The sequence below is a fragment of the Pseudophryne corroboree genome, chromosome 8 (genome assembly GCF_028390025.1).
Source record: "Pseudophryne corroboree isolate aPseCor3 chromosome 8, aPseCor3.hap2, whole genome shotgun sequence".
In the NCBI taxonomy this organism is placed as follows: Eukaryota; Metazoa; Chordata; class Amphibia; order Anura; family Myobatrachidae; genus Pseudophryne; species Pseudophryne corroboree.
Window position 1 is genome coordinate 45112829 of NC_086451.1, and position 18695 is coordinate 45131523.

Below are 18695 nucleotides of genomic sequence, written 5' to 3' on the forward strand. Positions count from 1 at the left end.
GTTCTTCACTTCTGTCACTGTAGTTGTGCTGAAAGGTTACTTCACTAGTGTCGTAATATTACATTGCTTGAACTAATAGCAGCACCTTGTGACAACATTATCTACAACTGTTCATAATAATAACATATATACACTCTATTACTTTAACGTACACATTTTTTAAGAATATACACTGATTTTCTGTGTTATTATTAATTTTTTTTTTTTTTTTTTTTAGCTCTTTAGCTGTTTCTAATGAACAGCTGTCTGCAAACGACAGAACACTTCGGACAGATGTCATCCACAAACAGCTGAAGGCCCAAAAGATGATTTCCCCTAAGCTGAGGGCAAAAGTAGCTCAAATAACTCATTACCACAGTGCAAGGTGCATCAAATGTGCTGTAACCCTCAGCAGCCAATCAGGCAACAGCTTTCATTTTGTAAGCTGCATTAGAAGAAAGAACTGATCTGATATGCTGTGAGCTACTGCACATCCCAGCCCATTGCACCAAGGTATCAAATATGACCCAGAGTCTCCTTTCAGGCCTATTTCACAGTACTAGAGATCCCTTCACATCATACTTGCCTACCTGACCCTCCCCACGAGGGAGAAAATGTTCTGTTCCTGGACTTTCCTGGTAATGTATGATTGCCATCACCTGTGATGAGCTAGTTAATTGATAGGAAAGGTTATTTCACCACAGGTGATGGCAATCATACATTACCAGGAAAGTCCAGGAACAGAGCATTTTCTCCCTCATGGAGAGGGTCAGGTAGGCAAGTATGCTTCACATGTTCACCGCTGCATACTGTATCACAGCGATTACAAAATACAGATCAATATCTTTTATCACACAAGTAACACTGGGTCTCTCGTCTTTCAAAAAGTCACAAAATATAGCAATCTTTTCCATGTTTTTTTTTTCTCGATAAAAACTTCTCTATACATTGTTTTTTTTGTTTTTGTTTGTTTTTTCCCACCAAAAAAATAAAAATAAAAAATTACATTGTTTTTCTGCGGCACAAAAATATTTATAACAAAATTAGAAATTTGCATCTTTTAAAAGCTCATGAGCGTGATAATTCTGCTGCTTAAGGTTGCTGGGATGGGAAGCACGAACGGTTCCAGTCCATTATTGGTTCACATAATTTAAAAATAAATCATGATTTAGGAGTATTTGTGTCATTTATCTATCAGTAAATCCCCCCCCAAAAAATAAATAAATAATGATATTCAATTAATGCTACAGGCATTTTTGTTTTGGAAACGTCTCCTGAGTTCCATGATGCATCTCGCCATGACGTACCTTCCCAGCATGCCCCATAACGTATTATATGTCAATACCATTAATTCGGAAGCCTTAGCTTAAATTAATATTCACACACCGAGTACTGTTACTCGAAGGCAATGTCGGGATTTTGTTTATGGGATGTTTAAGTTTTTCGGTCAATCTTTCCTTGCACGCCCACCTTGTCTTTGAGGCAGTTTTGGGCCCACATGGTTTTAATACTGCCTGACTGAAAATGTTGTAAATGTATGCGAGTGAGGGGGAAACACATGATGTATTGCTGAGCACACTGACGTGTGCATTGGTTGATGCATAGATTTAACTGTACAGTATGTCGAGGCACAAAATGGACACCCGCCACAGCAGTAACTATAGCAGCAGAGGACGAGCAGCGATTTAGTGTTATACATGTCTGTTAATACTTTTGGTTTCCTCACGGGTCGCCTGTACAAACAACATACATGTACACATATACTGATAAAAAATAAAATTAAAAAAAGTGCAAATTTAGCTTTTGCTGTTTTCTGCAGTGATGCATACGGGTGTTACAATGTGCCAAGCGGAAAGACCTGACCATTATAAAACGGCTTTACTGCAAGGGGTGTTGGATATAAGCAATGCAACGGATGGTGATGCGGACGCCTCTAGGGGTTAATCCTGTCAGCGATAGTGTTTTAAATTCACCGTGTGACTTCTGGCTGACTGTTGGCGCCCAGTAATCCAAGACCAATCCTTGCAAACACAAGTGTTACTTACATTGGCAAGCACCGCACTGCAGTGCATTGTGGGTGCCTGCCCTGCTATTTGCTAGCAGTGATATTTCGGGATGAGTGTTCCTGGTAGTAAAAGGAAGACATGGATTTGTTTTGATATCGCAAAAGCATTTGGCAAAACCCCTTAAAAAGCAAATCTGCTGTTGCAGTGATATCTGTTCACTGTATTCCCCCACGTGATTCATTTGGCATCAGGATTCCCTTTGCAATTCTTCCAGCCTTGAACATCTCCTTCATTGAGACTATCTAGAACTTGTTTGCTAAGCAAACTGTTGGTGAAGTGAAGGTGACATTGGTTTGGGGTGACTGTCCACTTGCGGTTCTGTATTTACAATTAGGCAAAGTAGCAGTTGTCTGCGGCTCATTGGAACTAGCCACTGAAAGGCGGCACAGCCCAATGTACTGCTCTCCGTGCCGACCTCTCCAGCAACACCGTCGAGTTGTGTTGAGGGCAGCACCACCAATTGTAAATACAGTCTTGTTTTAAACGTACCATTCAGGTACTCGATTTCAGACCATGATGATGTGGGGATGGGGAATTTCAGCTAAATGTTCACTTATTTACCATCTCATTCTACCCATTTAGTGAGATAAAAAGAACTGTTACAATTTTGGTCTGTACAGTCACATTCACAAATCGTCTCTGATAAGGACCATATCCAGGAGATCGGGAGGGCCTACCACCGTAAATTCTCCATGTTCCATCAAGCACAGCTGGAAGATGCTTCATAAGATGTGGGACAATAAAATCTGCTTCATCAGTATGAGGAGATGTAGGCATTGGGAAACTAGTGTCGGTTCTAGATCAGCAGGAAGATGGAGACTGGGACACACGAGTAAAAGCTCCGGGGATCGCAGTTGGTGGACGCTCACTTCACATAACGCTCTCGAAGATGATTATTTTATTATCTGACACCGGGCTCATGCTGGTCAAGCTCTTGACATCTGGATCAGGTGCCATGTACTCTAGATGGTGAGCTCCCCAGACGGGTTCAGTCAAACGCTGCCAACGCTGTAAATGAATATCGACAAGGTCATTAGATACAGTGTGGAGATGGGTACGGGACGTTGGGTCGACTCAACTTAGGTCGACAGTCATTAGGTCGACCACTGAAGGTCGACATGAGCATTAGGTCGACATGTACTAGGTTGACATGGGCATCAGGTCGAAATGTACTAGGTCGACAGGTGAAAAGGTCGACGTGAGTTTTTTTCTCTTTTTTTGGTGTCGTTTTCTTCGTAAAGTGATGGGGAACCCCAATTAGTGCACCGTGTCCCCTCGCTTCGGGCAAGGTGCCTTGCTTCGCTCGGCACAGGTTACCGTTCCAATCGTAGTCCACGTGGCTCGTCAAGTTTGGGAAAATCCCCCAAATTAAAAAAAAAAAAAAAAGTTGTGAAAAACTCATGTTGACCTTTTGACCTGTCGACCTAATGCACATGTCGACCTAATGCTTATGTCAACCTTCAGTGGTCGACCTAATGACTGTCGACCTAAGTTCAGTCGACCTAACGACCGTATCCCGTGGAGATGTACAACGATCTAAGTGCAAAGCATTAACACGGATGGTCATTTATATCATGCAAATGTGGTGGAGTCACTCTTGCAACATTGGCCCCAGTTTGTGGGTCTCCTTGCATTATTGGCCCCAGTATGTGGGTCTCCTTGCATTATTGGCCCCAGTATGTGGGTCTCCTTGCATTATTGGCCCCAGTATGTGGGTCTCCTTGCATTATTGGCCCCAGTATGTGGGTCTCCTTGCATTATTGGCCCCAGTATGTGGGTCTCCTTGCATTATTGGCCCCAGTATGTGGGTTTCCTTCCATTATTGGCCCCAGTATGTGGGTCTCAAGCCCAGACCGAAACAGTCTCTGGCAGTGAGTTTAACATGTACAAAGGTCTGACTAAGCACCATGGGCGGGATGTGCTATAAGACATTGCCGCCCCTCGCCGCCTACCGCAGCGATACTAATCGCATATGTACTAACATATGCGATTAGTATCGCAATGCGGTATAGGAGGCTCCCAGCGATGATGTCTGCCAGGGTCAGTGGAGGTCGGCGGGGGTCTCCGTCACCTCCCAGACTCGGGAGGTGACCTGTGCAGGGAGACCCCGGGCTGCTCCTCCTCCCCCCTGCAGCCGGAAGGAGACATGCGGGGGAGAAGGAGGAGGGGGGCCACACCAGCAGCGGCTCAGGTATGCCAGGGGGAAGGGGGGGCCGTCGTGAGCGGTGCGGGGCGACGGAGGGATGCGGCAGGATCCGGCAGCGGCGGTAAGAATCCCATAGACTTCTATAGGGTATCGCCATAAAAAGATGGCGATACCCTATGGTGCGAAAACACGGCGATCGGGAGTTAGTACATATGAAAATGCGGTACAACGGGGGTTTTACCGCATTTTCCCTTTAGTAAATCCCGCCCCATAAGAGATCCAGGGGTCTGTGTACCAAGGCATATATAGAGTAAAACAACAACGCATGTCTACTCTTTCTTCCAAATCTGGACCCCTTTGCACAGCCATCCACCAGAGGGTGTGTCCAGCGGACCTACATGGTAATGAGATTATGGGGCAGATGTACTAAGCCTTGGAGAGAGATAAAGTGGAGAGAAATAAACTACCACAGCCAGGTAGAGCTCGGATGTGGTAGGTAACGCCATCATTTGCAGGCGTGCCCCAACAAAAAGAGTTTTTCTTTTCTTTCCTTTTTGCCAGTTCCAATTATAACTCAAGGGTGCACCACCAACAGAGCTATTAGATAAACCCATTTGGAGCATAAATTTCATAACGTTGGTCCTTACTACTGGATCTGATATTTCTATAATACTAGTGTAAATGATTGGGTAAGTGCGGAACCCTCTGCTCTCTCGCAATACGGTACCCTATAGAAGCCTATAGGCTTCTCATCACATTTTCCCCCAGTTGGATCCCTCCCAGCAACTCCCTCGGCCACGCGTCACTCTGTGCATGTGCAGAAGGACTACTGGGTCCGAAACTCTGAAGTCCCGTGATTACAAATGACAACTCTTATCTGGAGAGCTGTCCTTTGTAGTTATAACCGTATTTCTAGGCTTAATACATCTGCCCTTATGAGAGGATTGTGTGCCGTTCACCCTCCATGCAGCAACTTTCTCCACCACCACCACTGAAGTGGTGGAAAGCAGAGATGCGCTGTACAAAATGCCTATCAGTGGCGGATTTTACCAAGGGGTTGCAGTCCCTATTAAAATCTGCCACCCCCAGTGAGTCCGTGCCCAGGCAGTGGCTTCCCATTGAAAGTGCTATCTGCTAATCATATGGAAGGAGCAGTCCCAGGGGGAGGTGTTTTCCTCACTTGGGACTGCCAGTACGGGTCGTAATTACCAGAGACAGTGCTTTCAATAGGAAGCCACTCCCTGCATTACTGTCAGCCTTACCTGACTTCTAGGGGCAATAGCCAATGTAGAAACCAGTGCTTTTGCGCATACTAGATCCACTGTACAGGTGCCGGGACTGATGAAGCTGCTTGTGTGCATGTGCGGGTCATGGAGCCTTGCAGATTGATTGTGCAGGTGCTGGGACTGTGGACTGCAGCACGTGCAGCCCCCAACATCAATGAGGGTACGAGCCGCTGCTGTTAGCTAAAGATTGCCTATGTGGCTCCACCTACTTTCCTGAAAGTACACTGTATTCTCACCACTGGTAACTCCCATATTTACAGTGAAATATCATGAAAAGAAAACAATGACTGTTGTTTTAGTAACCTATTCATTGATAATACATGATGAAATAAGTGATTATATCGCAGTACAAGGAGAAGCCAGGGCACGTACTTCTTTCAGTGTTCCCTTGGCACGTGCGATTTTATAAAGGAAGGTCACAGGAACACACAGCATGGATAGCATAGCAAAGCACCAGCCGATGGCCTCGCCCCACCACGGGTACGTGTAGGTCTTGTTGTACGTCAGAGGCTTGTAGTTCACTAGGTTGAAGATGAATATGGACTGTGAAGAAAACAAAAATGACAGATATAATTTCCGCTGCAAAATAAACTACAGATGGCTGTCACCATCTGTGGAAGCATTTACAGCACTTGTCTAATGTACTTTACAGTGGCCCTGTCTCCTGCATGCAGTGAAGGCATTAATAACACCTTTACTTCCTGATATGCTGATAGGCCGCTGTCTCATCAACATTGTTTTACCCCACAAAATGGCAGCTTCCACCAGGAGTAGGCAATGGCTAACCTTGACGGAGCGCTTTGTGCACATGGAGCTTTCATACATAGACATAATTCTATCTATACATTCAGGGGGAGCTAAATCAAAGCTTGGAAAGTGATAAAGTGGGGAAAGATAAAGCACCAACCACGTAACTGTCATTTTTTTTGTTCTGTTTTTTAAAACACAGGGGGGACATGTACTAAGCAGTGACAAAATTGGAGAAGTGAGTCAGTGGAGAAGTTGCCCATGGCAACCAATCAGCTGCTCTGTATAATTTTATAATATGCAAATTATAAATGTTACGTCAATGCTGATTGGTTGCCATGTGCAACTTCTCCACTAGTTCACTACTCCACTTTTATCACTGCTTAGTACATCTCCCCCACAAGCTGTAAAGTGACAGAAGCTGATTGGTTAGCACTTTACCTCTCTCTCTATATTGCCATGAGACCATCTAAGTGAAACCTGAGGTAATGTAAGCACAGCAACTTATCTATTTTAATTTGGACCAATCATCAAATAGCCAGACATGTGGCCAAATCTGCCATATATCAATGGTGTGGTGACAGGACTAGATTGAATATAACTGAATGAAACGTCATTTTCTGGTCAGATGACACAAGCCATCTGCAGGTGGGCGTGACCGGCTTTGTTGAATGTCCATCCTATCCCATCAGTTTCGGTATGACTGGATCGTACTTATTGATGAAACATGAGAGATGTCCGCTCGGCCGGACTTACTACGACGTCAGATTAAACCGGTTTAATATTACTGACTAGGCTATCATCTTCTCTGCCAGCTGAAGCCACTGAGATGTCCCTCAGAAACAAATATGTATTACATGAATATGGAGAAGATGAATAGTGGAACAAATATTTAGCTTGATGTAATTTAGCTCTTATATTACTGTGCTGCAAGACATGGAGGCCATGAAAGGAATTAGTCCGGATGTCCACACGGACAGCTGTTTGCTGAGACACAGGAGCTCGGTGAGTGAGTATGGTGAGGCAGCTGTCGGGAGGCGACATCAGTAATATACAGAGAAACCAGAGACTATCACATTGTCTGCAGTGACTTCAGTATTATAAGTACAGTACTTGATTACTCAAGGATGACATAATGCTATTAGACAATTAAGACACAGTAGTAGGCTTCAGGAAGAGCCCAAGTCAACATACAACAGTGACATAGGGGTCTATTCATGAAGTATGAAAAGAGTGGAGAAGTGAGCCAGTGGAGAAGTTGCTCATGGCAACCAATCAGCTGCTCCGTATAATTTTATAGAATGTACTTCATAAATGTTACGTCAATGCTGATTGGTTGCCATGGGCAACTTCTCCACTGGCTCACTTCTCCACACTTTTCACTGCTTCATGAATAGACTCCATATTGCTTTAGAATAATGCTAATCGTCTTGGAACTTACTGTTTTAGCACTGAATTTGGGGCTCCTATCCAACAGAGGCTCTGAGCTTTCCTGTAACCCAGTGGTTCTCAAACACGGTCCTTGGGAACCCAAACAGTTCATGTTTTCCAGATATCCTAGTAGGTGCACAGGTATAGGAACAACTGGCAGATTTTAAAGATCCACAGGTGACCTGGAAAACATGCACTGTTTGGGACCCTGAGGACTGAGTTTGAGAACCACTGGATAATCTAAAGGAGGTACCAGGATTGCCAAAGCTAGAGGAACAGATCACATAGGTTAATATCTATTATATACTGATGGAATGTACTGATCTCTTATATGAATGCTCCCAGGAACCCTATTTTGGGGGATGGGGTTGGTTATGTCCTAAAATAGCATATTCAATTTTAAATATGATTTATGCACGTTCCAATTAAGTTATCGCTTGGAATAGACTAGGTCAGCAAAATTTGTACCACTGCTGTAAAGGTATAGATGGGAACCATAAATGTCCATGCCGTATCAATATACCCCAATAAAGTTTAGGATTCTAGTCATCATAAAGGAAGATGAAGTCTTACCATGCAGACGAACGGAGTAATCACAGACCAGCACCACTTCATCCAAGGGAAAGGACGGTAACCAATCATACGGGCAATATCATCCATGAATCTGTCAGCTCCTGAAGAGATGAGACGAGAGGTCAGCGAAGGCAGATCATCTGCTTTCCTCTTAGCTCATACTTTCCATCTTCCCAGCATTTGGTGTGTCAGTGTCCCCTGAAGAAATAGCTGCAGTGTGGAGACTGTGACTATGCGCTGTCCTGTACTATGTCTGACTAATTGTGTTGTGGGCGAACAGTCCCGTCCAGCAGCCATATCTCTCTGCAGAATATTTCATTTGTGAGGTATTCCTAGGCATAATGAATTAAATGGGAACTCCACCTGCAGACAACATTGTCTTCCTGACAGATGTGTTAGTTTTAGTCTTTTTTTATACTATAACAGTTCTCTGTGAATAAATATTTGTATGCAATGTACAGAGCTACATTGAGATTATACATTATCTTATCCAAACGTGATGTAGAGAAACAAATCTGCCTGAGCGATATGAATGACTGAATGTCCACTTCACGTGTACTTGCTGCAAAAGATTGATCTGAGATGTGACAATAGCATACCTCCCAACATGACCCTCTCCAGGAGGGACAGAATGCTCTGCTTCTGGTCTTCCCTCTTAATGTATGATTGTCAGCACCTGTGGTGAAACACCTTTCTTATCCATTAACCTGTTCAAAACAGGTGACAGCAATCATACATTAAGAGAAAATTCCAGAAGCAGAGCATTGTGTCCCTCCTGGAGAGGGTCATGTTGGGGGGTATGCAATGGGGGCGATATTTTCTTGCGCACAGTACACTTCCTGTCAGTAAACCAACTCAGTTACACTAAAGAAACCATATGTATGTGTGTGTGTATGTATATATATATATATATATATATATATATATATAGATATACCGTATATACTCGAGTATAAGTCGACCCGAATATAAGCCGAGGCACCTAATTTTACTACAAAAACCTGGGAAAACTCATTGACTCGAGTATAAGCCTAGGGTGGGAAATGCAGCTCTAGCCGTACACAGCCCTCAGTGCCAGATATGCCCTCATACTGCCAGATATGCCCTCATGCTGCCAGATATGCCCCACAGTGCCAGATATGCCCTCATGCTGCCAGATATGCCAGATGTGCCCTCATGCTGCTAGATATGCCCCACAGTGCCAGATATGCCCTCATGCTGCCAGATATACCCACAGTGCCAGATATGCCCTCATGCTGCCAGATATGCCCCAGTGCCAGATGTGCCCTCATGCTGCCAGATATGCCCCACAGTGCCAGATATGCCCTCATGCTGCCAGATATGCCCCACAGTGCCAGATATGCCAGATATGCTGCCAGATATGCCCCACAGTGCCAGATGTGCCCTCATGCTGCCAGATATGCCCCACTGTGCCAGATGTGCCCTCATGCTGCCAGATATGTCAGATATGCCCCACTGTGCCAGATGTGCCCTCATGCTGCCAGATATGCCCCACAGTGCCAGGAAGGGTACTTACCCTCCATCGCTCCCGCGTTGTCTTCTGAAGGAGGGACACGGAGGGCACAGCGCGCGGCTCTCCTGTGTCCCTCCTGCGTCTCCGTCTCCGGCGGCGTGTGTGTATTAAATGAAGTGCCGGTTTGTGAGCCAATCAGAGCTCACGAACGGGCAGTTCATTTAACACACACACACACACACGCCGCCGGAGACGCAGGAGGGACACAGGAGAGCCGCGCGCTGTGCCCTCCGTGTCCCTCCTTCCACTGACTCGGGTATAAGCCGAGGGGGCTTTTTCAGCACAAAAAAACATGCTGAAAAAGTCGGCTTATACTCGAGTATATACGGTATATAGATATATACACATATATATATATATATATATATATATATATATATATATATATATATATATATATATATATATGTGTATGTGCCAGTAGAGGAATGGGCGCACTTGGGTTGTTTTTCCACCCAATATTCAATGGGGAAAAACAGCAGTCTCCCTAAGATATTTACTCCTAATTCGTGAGCATAAAACCACATTTAACATGTTCCATGTAAAAATGTATTACAACATAAAAGCAATGATACAAAACGGTATAGTATCTCTTCTTGCAGATAACACCATATAGTACAGAGGACCAGTTGAAATAACTTTGATAGATTCCTCCTTCTCCTTTGACAATTCGGAGATTTGATGTTGATGAACAAATAACCCGACGCGTTTCGTCTTATTCTAAGATTTCATCAGGGGTATGTCTCTAGTGCTTGATAAATACTGTTAGTGCATCAATGAAATGGCAATTACGTATTCTGGATACTTGAAAAAAAACACACACCGGTGGGGTAGACAGGTGAAAGCTAGATTAAGCCTTATGGTTATGTGCTTGAATAACACTGGTTGTGACTTGAAGCTATTGTAGCTACTGGTAAGGTTACACACGCATATGAAATTGTGGTAGACCTGTATATTTGAACTTGTTATCCAAATCCCTGAATCATAAGGTCGCATACCTATATGAACTTGCGTTCAGGCCTATGCGTTTGAACTTGTTATTCAAGCACTTAACCATAAGGCTTAATCTAACTTTCACCTGTGTACCCCACCGGTGTGTGGTTTTTTCAAGTATCCAGAATACGTAATTGCCATTTCATTGATGCACTAACAGTATTTATCAAGCACTAGAGACATACCCCTGATGAAGTCTTAGAGTAAGACGAAACGCGTCGGGTTATTTGTTCATAAACATCAAATCTCTGAATTGTCAAAGGAGAAGGAGGAATCTATCAAAGTTATTTCAACTGGTCCTCTGTACTATATGGTGTTATCTGCAAGAAGAGATACTATACCGTTTTGTATCATTGCTTTTATGTTGTAATAAATTTTTACATGGAACATGTTAAATGATGTTTTATGCTCACGAATTAGGAGTAAATATCTTAGGGAGACTGCTGTTTTTCCCCATTGAATATTGGGTGGAAAAACAACCCAAGTGCGCCCATTCCTCTACTGGCACATATTTGTATCTTTTTAGTCCCTCCTAACAAGGGATTTAGTGGAATTTGGCAGCCCAAACCCAATCCTTTCTCACTTTCTGTTTAATAGCGCAAAAGGGAGAGTATCTGTTTTGTATATATATATATATATATATATATATGTGTGTGTGTGTATATATATATATATATATATATATATATATATGAGCAATTGGTATAAGGGTTCTGGCGACCACCGGTGTATTAAAAATATGTATCAGTCCATGTATATAATAAAATAAGATATACAAATTTATTTGGTACAGATAAAATACGAATAGAGTAACAGTAACAAAATGTATACTACTATAAATTTAAACTCTTAAAAAGGTGGGAAAAGGGGATGGATTGTACTATAAAAACACATAAACGTGGTTCTAAAACCAGAATAAATAAATAAAAAATGTTCCAATAACTAGAACGAATAAAGGAGAGTCTTAACTTTTAGGTAGAGGGTCACAGAGGGATATATATAATTTCAGGGTGCAAACCTTTTTATCAAGATATGTGTAAATATATGTATGTATGTATGTATGTATGTATGTAAGTAAGTAAGTATGTATATATATATATATGCATTTTATTGGTCCTGGTACCAATTGAGAATTATTAGTAGTGAATAATCTTGTGAAGTAAAAAAAAAAAAAAAAGGATGTAAAAGTAATAGCTTATCATGACTGAAACAACTTTTTTGTGCCATGACCACATCCCCATGTCTGCAAATCTTTCCTCTACCAAGTAACTACCAGTATTAATGCTATTAGTCACATTTAACAGCACTGCAGCTGTACAATACGCAGTAAGCTTTTGAAGTAAAGTGTAAAACTGGCAGCATATTGTATACATTAGCTAGGAAAGCAGATCTGGTACACCAAGTGTGACCAGTCTCTCAGTGTAACAGCCGTCTGAGAGATGCTCTGCGGCATGTCGGCAGCTCAGCAAATCCCAAGGACAAGGCTATATTAAGGCTTGGTTTAGGCCTAGGAGCGCATGCTCTGGATTACAGCCAGCAGTTTTTCACGCTCCAGCTCCTACATCTGCCTCTAAAGGATTTGGGGAATATCTGTCGGTTTCATTGCTACATATTATGGTTCTAAATTACAAACAAAAAAGAAAAGAGAAAAATAGAAAAACAGTGTGTTGCGATGAATCTGTTCAAAATGACTGTTCTTTATTAACAGCGAGAGATGACAACAGACAACAGTGGGAGATGGTCAGAGATATGAAGTAAAGATTTTTTAAGTGGTTCTTAATTGTGTTACACTGAACTTAAAATGACTATTGTATCAGCGATGATGAAAGTACAGTATATTCCATATAATTCAGAGCGGGTAGTTAATAGTTATTAAAACATGTACTGACATCAGGAATTTTGCACGTTAGAGCAAAAGTCGATGCTTCTCCGGATCTTGGGAAACTAAAAGTCCCAGCATGCACCACCTGCTCAATATAAGAGTACAAGCTGGTACTTTTAGTTCTACATCAGCTTGAGAGGCATAGGTTGCATAACCCTGCATCACTGGGTTCTTTCTACACAGTCACACATTATAGATGGCAACTGGTAAAAATGCACATACAGCAGAGGTCGTTGCTGAGCTTTTTTCGTACATGCTACAAGATACTTTGCGATAAAAGGTATGGGAAACCCTTGGATAGGCAGTGGATGCAGAGAGTTGTAATACCAATTTCTGTCTGTAGAGGTCTCTTCTCATCTATAGTTAGAGTTTAATCTAGATCAGATGGCACATCCTGATAGACCTCGATCTGAAGGCGTATTCACAAAGACATCTATATGGGCTGCGATGTATATTTCATGTGCACAAAGAGTTTTTCAGTATGAATGACAGAAAGAAATGATGTCAGCAACAGCTTTTAAACTTTGCCCACCCCAATTAGCACCTACTTGCTAGAAATACGCAACCATGGGGTGAGACGCTATGTCGTATCTCTATACATTGTGCAGGAATAATAGAGGTACATATTTCACATTTAGGCCAAGGGTACCTTCACATACTGGGTACCTTCAGGGCTATTCTTCCCATAAATTCCTAGGGATGACAGACATGGTTCCTGCCTCACCACCTGGTTCCCTACCCTGGCTAGGTCGACAGGGTCTCTAGGTCGATATGTTCTAGATCAAAAGGTCAACATGAGTTCTTCACAATTTTTTTTCTCTTTTTGACCTTTTTCATGTCTATAAAATGTGACTATAAAATGATGTACAAGACCCTTTCTCTCCCCCCCCGGGACTTCTACACGTACTGTCCCATATTGCTGATGCAATGGTTGTGTCTATGTTACCTTCGTGCTCAGGACCTGGGAGTGACAAAACGAGAGGCCACCAGAGGCGTCGGAATGGGGGGGGGGCAAGGGGGCAGCTCGCTCCCCCCAAACATGAGAGAGGCGCCTGCTGCCACAGTACGCGGCTGAGATAGGCGCCACACATACAGGGCGCTTCAGCCGCGGACCACAATTCATTGACTGTCACTGTCATTGACAGTCAGTGCTGCTGCTGCTCCTCCCGTATGCTCTGATCACGCATATGTAATATGCGGCATGACGTCAAGCCGCTCATTACATATGCGCAAGCTTTGCTGGGGCAGGACGCGGACGTCGCAGGGGAGAGACTGAAAATGCTGGGGCCGCCCGCTCCTGCTTGCCCGCGCGGCCAGCCAGCCAGCCAGCCAGCGTCCTATGGGGGTATGTGTCCCTGACACTGAGGGGACATATGTATATCTGTCTCTGGGGGCATATATGTTTATCTGGCACTGGGGACATATGTATAACTGGGTCATGGGGCATTTATGTATCTGGCACTGGGAACTTGTGTATAACTGCCTATAGGAACATATATATACATATATATATATATGTGTGTGTGTGTGTCTCTATATATATATATATATATATATATATATATATATATATATATGGGGGCATATATCAGTGATATGTGCAGTGGGCATGTATGTATAACTGGCTCTGGGGGCATATACTGTATGTATATCTAGCTTTGGGGTATATATGTATATCTGGCACTGGGGAAATATGTATAACTGGCACTGGGCGCATATATGTATATCTGGCTCTGGGGACATATGTATAGCTAGCTCTGGGGGCATATATGTATATCTGGCTCTGGGGGTATATATGTATAACTGGCACTAAGGGCATATATGTATATCTGACACTGGGGGCATATATGTATATCTGGCACTGGGGGCATATATGTATATCTGGCTCTGGGGGCATATATGTATATCTGGCTCTGGGGGCATATATGTATATCTGGCTCTGGGGGCATATATGTATATCTGGCTCTGGGGGCATATATGTATATCTGGCTCTGGGGGCATATGTATAACTGGCTCTGGGGGCATATGTATATCTGGCTCTGGGGGCATATATGTATATCTGGCACTGGGGTCATATATGTATATCTGGCACTGGGGTCATATATGTATATCTGGCTCTGGGGGCATATATGTATATCTGGCTCTGGGGGCATATATGTATATCTAGCTTTGGGGTATATATGTATATCTGGCACTGGGGAAATATGTATAACTGGCACTGGGCGCATATATGTATATCTGGCTCTGGGGACATATGTATAGCTAGCTCTGGGGGCATATATGTATATCTGGCTCTGGGGGTATATATGTATAACTGGCACTAAGGGGGGCATATATGTATATCTGGCACTGGGGGCATATATGTATATCTGGCACTGGGGTCATATATGTATATCTGGCACTGGGGTCATACATGTATATCTGGCACTGGGGTCATACATGTATATCTGGCTCTGGGGGCATATATGTATATCTGGCTCTGGGGGCATATATGTATATCTGGCTCTGGGGGCATATGTATATCTGGCTCTGGGGGCATATGTATATCTGGCTCTGGGGGCATATGTATATCTGGCTCTGGGGGCATATGTATATCTGGCTCTGGGGGCATATGTATAACTGGCTCTGGGGGCATATATGTATATCTGGCTCTGGGGGCATATGTATATCTGGCTCTGGGGGCATATATGTATAACTGGCTCTGGGGGCATATATGTATAACTGGCTCTGGGGGCATATATGTATAACTGGCTCTGGGGGCATATGTATATCTGGCACTGGGGACACTCTACAGTGTATACAATGGGCTCTGTCAGGCATAATGTGTGTAAGGAGCTTTGGGGGTAATTCAGACTGGATTGCTGCAGCGGCAGTGATCACAGTCTGAATCCCGTTTGTGGAGTGCGCACGCAGCCCCGGTAGCCCAGTGAGATGCTGACAGCATCTCTGGGCTGCGATCGCCTCTGCCTGATTGACAGGCAGAGGTGGTTGCGGGGCAGGAGAGGGCGCGCCAACGGCGTAAGAACACCGTTGGCTGGGTGCTATCCAGACAATGCAGGTGTGTCCGGTCCGTTGCGGGGGCGGCCGCGGCGGCTGCGTTGGAAGGGAGATACTAGCCAGGTGCAAAATCATCACCGCTATGCGATGCTTTCACACCCGTGCAGGGGGGGGGGGAGCCAGACATGCTGGGTGGACTAGCCCTGTGCTGGACGTCCCCCCGCATGTCTGAGAAACTGATCGTAGATGTGCTAAATTTAGCACATCTACGATCAGATCTGAATTAGGCCCTTTACCAGGCACATTGTAAGGAAGCTACCAGACATAATGTATATAAGGGGTCACTCACTCACTGCTACTCCATAAAGTTTCGTACAGGTACTAGTGACCTGTCTAAGGTGGCCATAAATTAGGGGCGCCAAATTGAGATTTTATCTTGCCCCCCCCAACTGAAAAACGTTCTGACGCCCCTGCTCGCCACGCTTCGGGCTCGGTGTCTCGCTCTGCTCCGCTTCGCTCGCCACACTTTACTATTCCAAATAGATTGTGTCATGGACCCAGCGGGGAAAGGTCCTCTCCACGAAGAGAAACTAGACGCTACCCTAATGCAATGACTGTAGGAGGAAGTGCAGGTGATGAGTGTATCACTGCACTTCCTCCCGCACACATGACCGTGGAGAGCAAAGTGAGGTGACAGAGGGATTTCTCATGACCCCTTGAAACATCTGATTTAATATTTTTGGCATGATGGGCACTGACTTACCATACACCCAGGCAACGACTACACACTGCCAAAATGTCTGCCACAGGAGAGTCATTCCGCTGGCCGAGTAATAGTCAAACAGCTGGAAAACATACATGCCGCCCTGAGGAGAGAATAGCATACGTGCAACATTATGTGTAGTGCACAGTTATTTAGCCCTACGATGACTTCCTCAAATGACATTTGTTCTATATTTACTGAAATAACCAGAAAACACTAGTTGTGAAATAGAATTTACAAGAAAAGCCGTGATCAGATAAGAATCCTGCTGTATATGACTTTCAAACAGGACACTATACATAGACTGTTACTCGTTATTCCTAACAAGTTCTAGAAGGACCAAGGGGGTCATTCCGAGTTGTTCGCTCGCTAGCAGTTTTTAGCAGCCGTACAAACGCTATGCCGCCTCCCACTGGGAGTGTATGTTAGCTTAGCAGAAGTGCGAACGAAAGGATTGCAGAGCGGCTACAAAATAATTTTGTGCAGTTTCAGAGTAGCTCCAGACCTACTCAGCGCTTGCGATCACTTCAGACTGCTCAATTCCTGTTTTGACGTCATGAACACGCCCTGCGCTCGCCCAGCCACGCCTGCATTTTTCCTGGCACGCCTGGGTTTTTCCGAACACTCCCTGAAAACGGTCAGTTGCCACCCAGAAACGCCCTCTTTCTGTCAATCACTCTGCGGCCAGCAGTGCGACTGAAAAGCTTCGCTAGACCTTGTGTGAAACTACATCATTCTTTGTAATAGTACGACGCGCGTGCGCATTGTGCCGCATGCGCAGAAGTGGCGATTTTTTTACCTGATAGCTGCGCAGCGAACGAAAGCAGCTAGCGATCAACTCGGAATGACCCCCCAAGTTCAAGCACAGTATATCATTGGAGAGATTTGCTGGTACGCTGTTTGCAGTGCTCACGTAGCGTTGGACTGCAGTGCACTACCTGCAGACAAGCCGCTGACAGAACAGAGCAGCCACACAGAATATTGTTTCCAATTATAAACTTTGTTTCTCGTTCACATGTTAATGTGTGTGAAATATCCAAGCACAGAAACAGGAACCTGCTCCGTTTTCAGCTCCCTGACATGAAGCTTGTATTACAGTGTGAATGAGCAGGACAATCAGTTGCGTGCTGTTGCCTGTAGTTGTAGAATATTTAGATTGGGCGCTTACTTGAATACAAAGGCTTGTGGCCACGGACACGGATCCAGCAAGGTGGCCTGTATTTTTAAATGGATTTCAAAATAAAAAGAGGAAATTCGCCGGGAATTCCGCCCATGCCTGCAGCCTATTAAATTAGTGCCTTAGGCTTAAAAGCCACTCTTTGGACATAGTCGCTTTTAAGCATATTGTAAACCAGTGAAAACAACAATTGGTGACATTTCATTGAAGAAAGGGCCTAATTTAGGATTGTTAGTAAATTAAAAAAGTTGGCAATTGGGCAAAACCATGTGCACTGCAGGTGGGGCAGATATAACATGTGCAGAGAGAGTTATATTTGGGTGGGTTATGTTGTTTCTGTGCAGGGTAAACACTGGCTGCTTTATTTTTACACTGCAGTTTAGATTTCTAACCCAAATCCAACCCTCTGTGCACATGTTACATCTGCCCCCCTGCAGTGCAGCATGGTGTTGCCCAATTGCTAACTTTTTTGAGTTGCTAACAAACCTGAATAATCCCAAAAATCAGATGTAGATGTCTGAATTGATTGATAATGCGCCGACAATGAAAGAAAAGGATCATCTGGTGCAGGATCGTAACTAGGGGTGTGCAAGCACTGTCATCACACAGGGCACTATGTATTGTGGGCAGCACCATCACAGCCCCACGGCACCTGCATGTGGCACCCAGTAGACTGCAGTACCAAGGGACTTTCCTAACAGGCACTTCACAGCCTATGGAGTTGCCCGGAGCATACTTAGGATAATTCCCAGAACTGGCGTCCCCGTCCCCTAGATGTGATCACATGCCCCTATATGTGATTACATGATATCACATGTTTAGGGGCTGCAGCCAACACAGGGCGCACTGCCTCTCTGGTACGGCACTGATCTGGTGGGTGAGGTGAAGTTCTTTGAAGCATCTAGTAACATATGAAGCCATCTTTTGTTGTTATTCTATTCATTTTCAAACATCAGATTTTATTTTATATGAAACAAGTGTCATAACTGCATGTCCCCGTGAATAAGGCGAGGGTGCCATATTCCTGTAGACCTGTGCATATATATTAGATATGTCCCTGGGAATTAGGCACGGATGCCATATTGCTGTAGACATGTGCATATGTATTAGATATGTCCCCG

General features: G+C 44.2%; 1 protein-coding gene across 1 annotated transcript in view; it reads right to left on the reverse strand.

Moving 5' to 3' along the window:
* Positions 1-644: 644 nt before the first annotated feature.
* The window catches only part of SLC6A8 (solute carrier family 6 member 8), a 95352-nt gene continuing 77301 nt past the window's right edge, over positions 645-18695 (reverse strand). Inside the window, exons 10-13 of the mRNA XM_063936309.1 lie at positions 16398-16500; positions 8229-8329; positions 5850-6020; positions 645-3053 (exon numbers count right to left, since the gene is read on the reverse strand). Coding sequence (XP_063792379.1) covers positions 2916-3053; positions 5850-6020; positions 8229-8329; positions 16398-16500 — 513 coding nt within the window. The 3' untranslated portion in view covers positions 645-2915. The remainder of the gene's footprint in view (positions 3054-5849; positions 6021-8228; positions 8330-16397; positions 16501-18695) is intronic.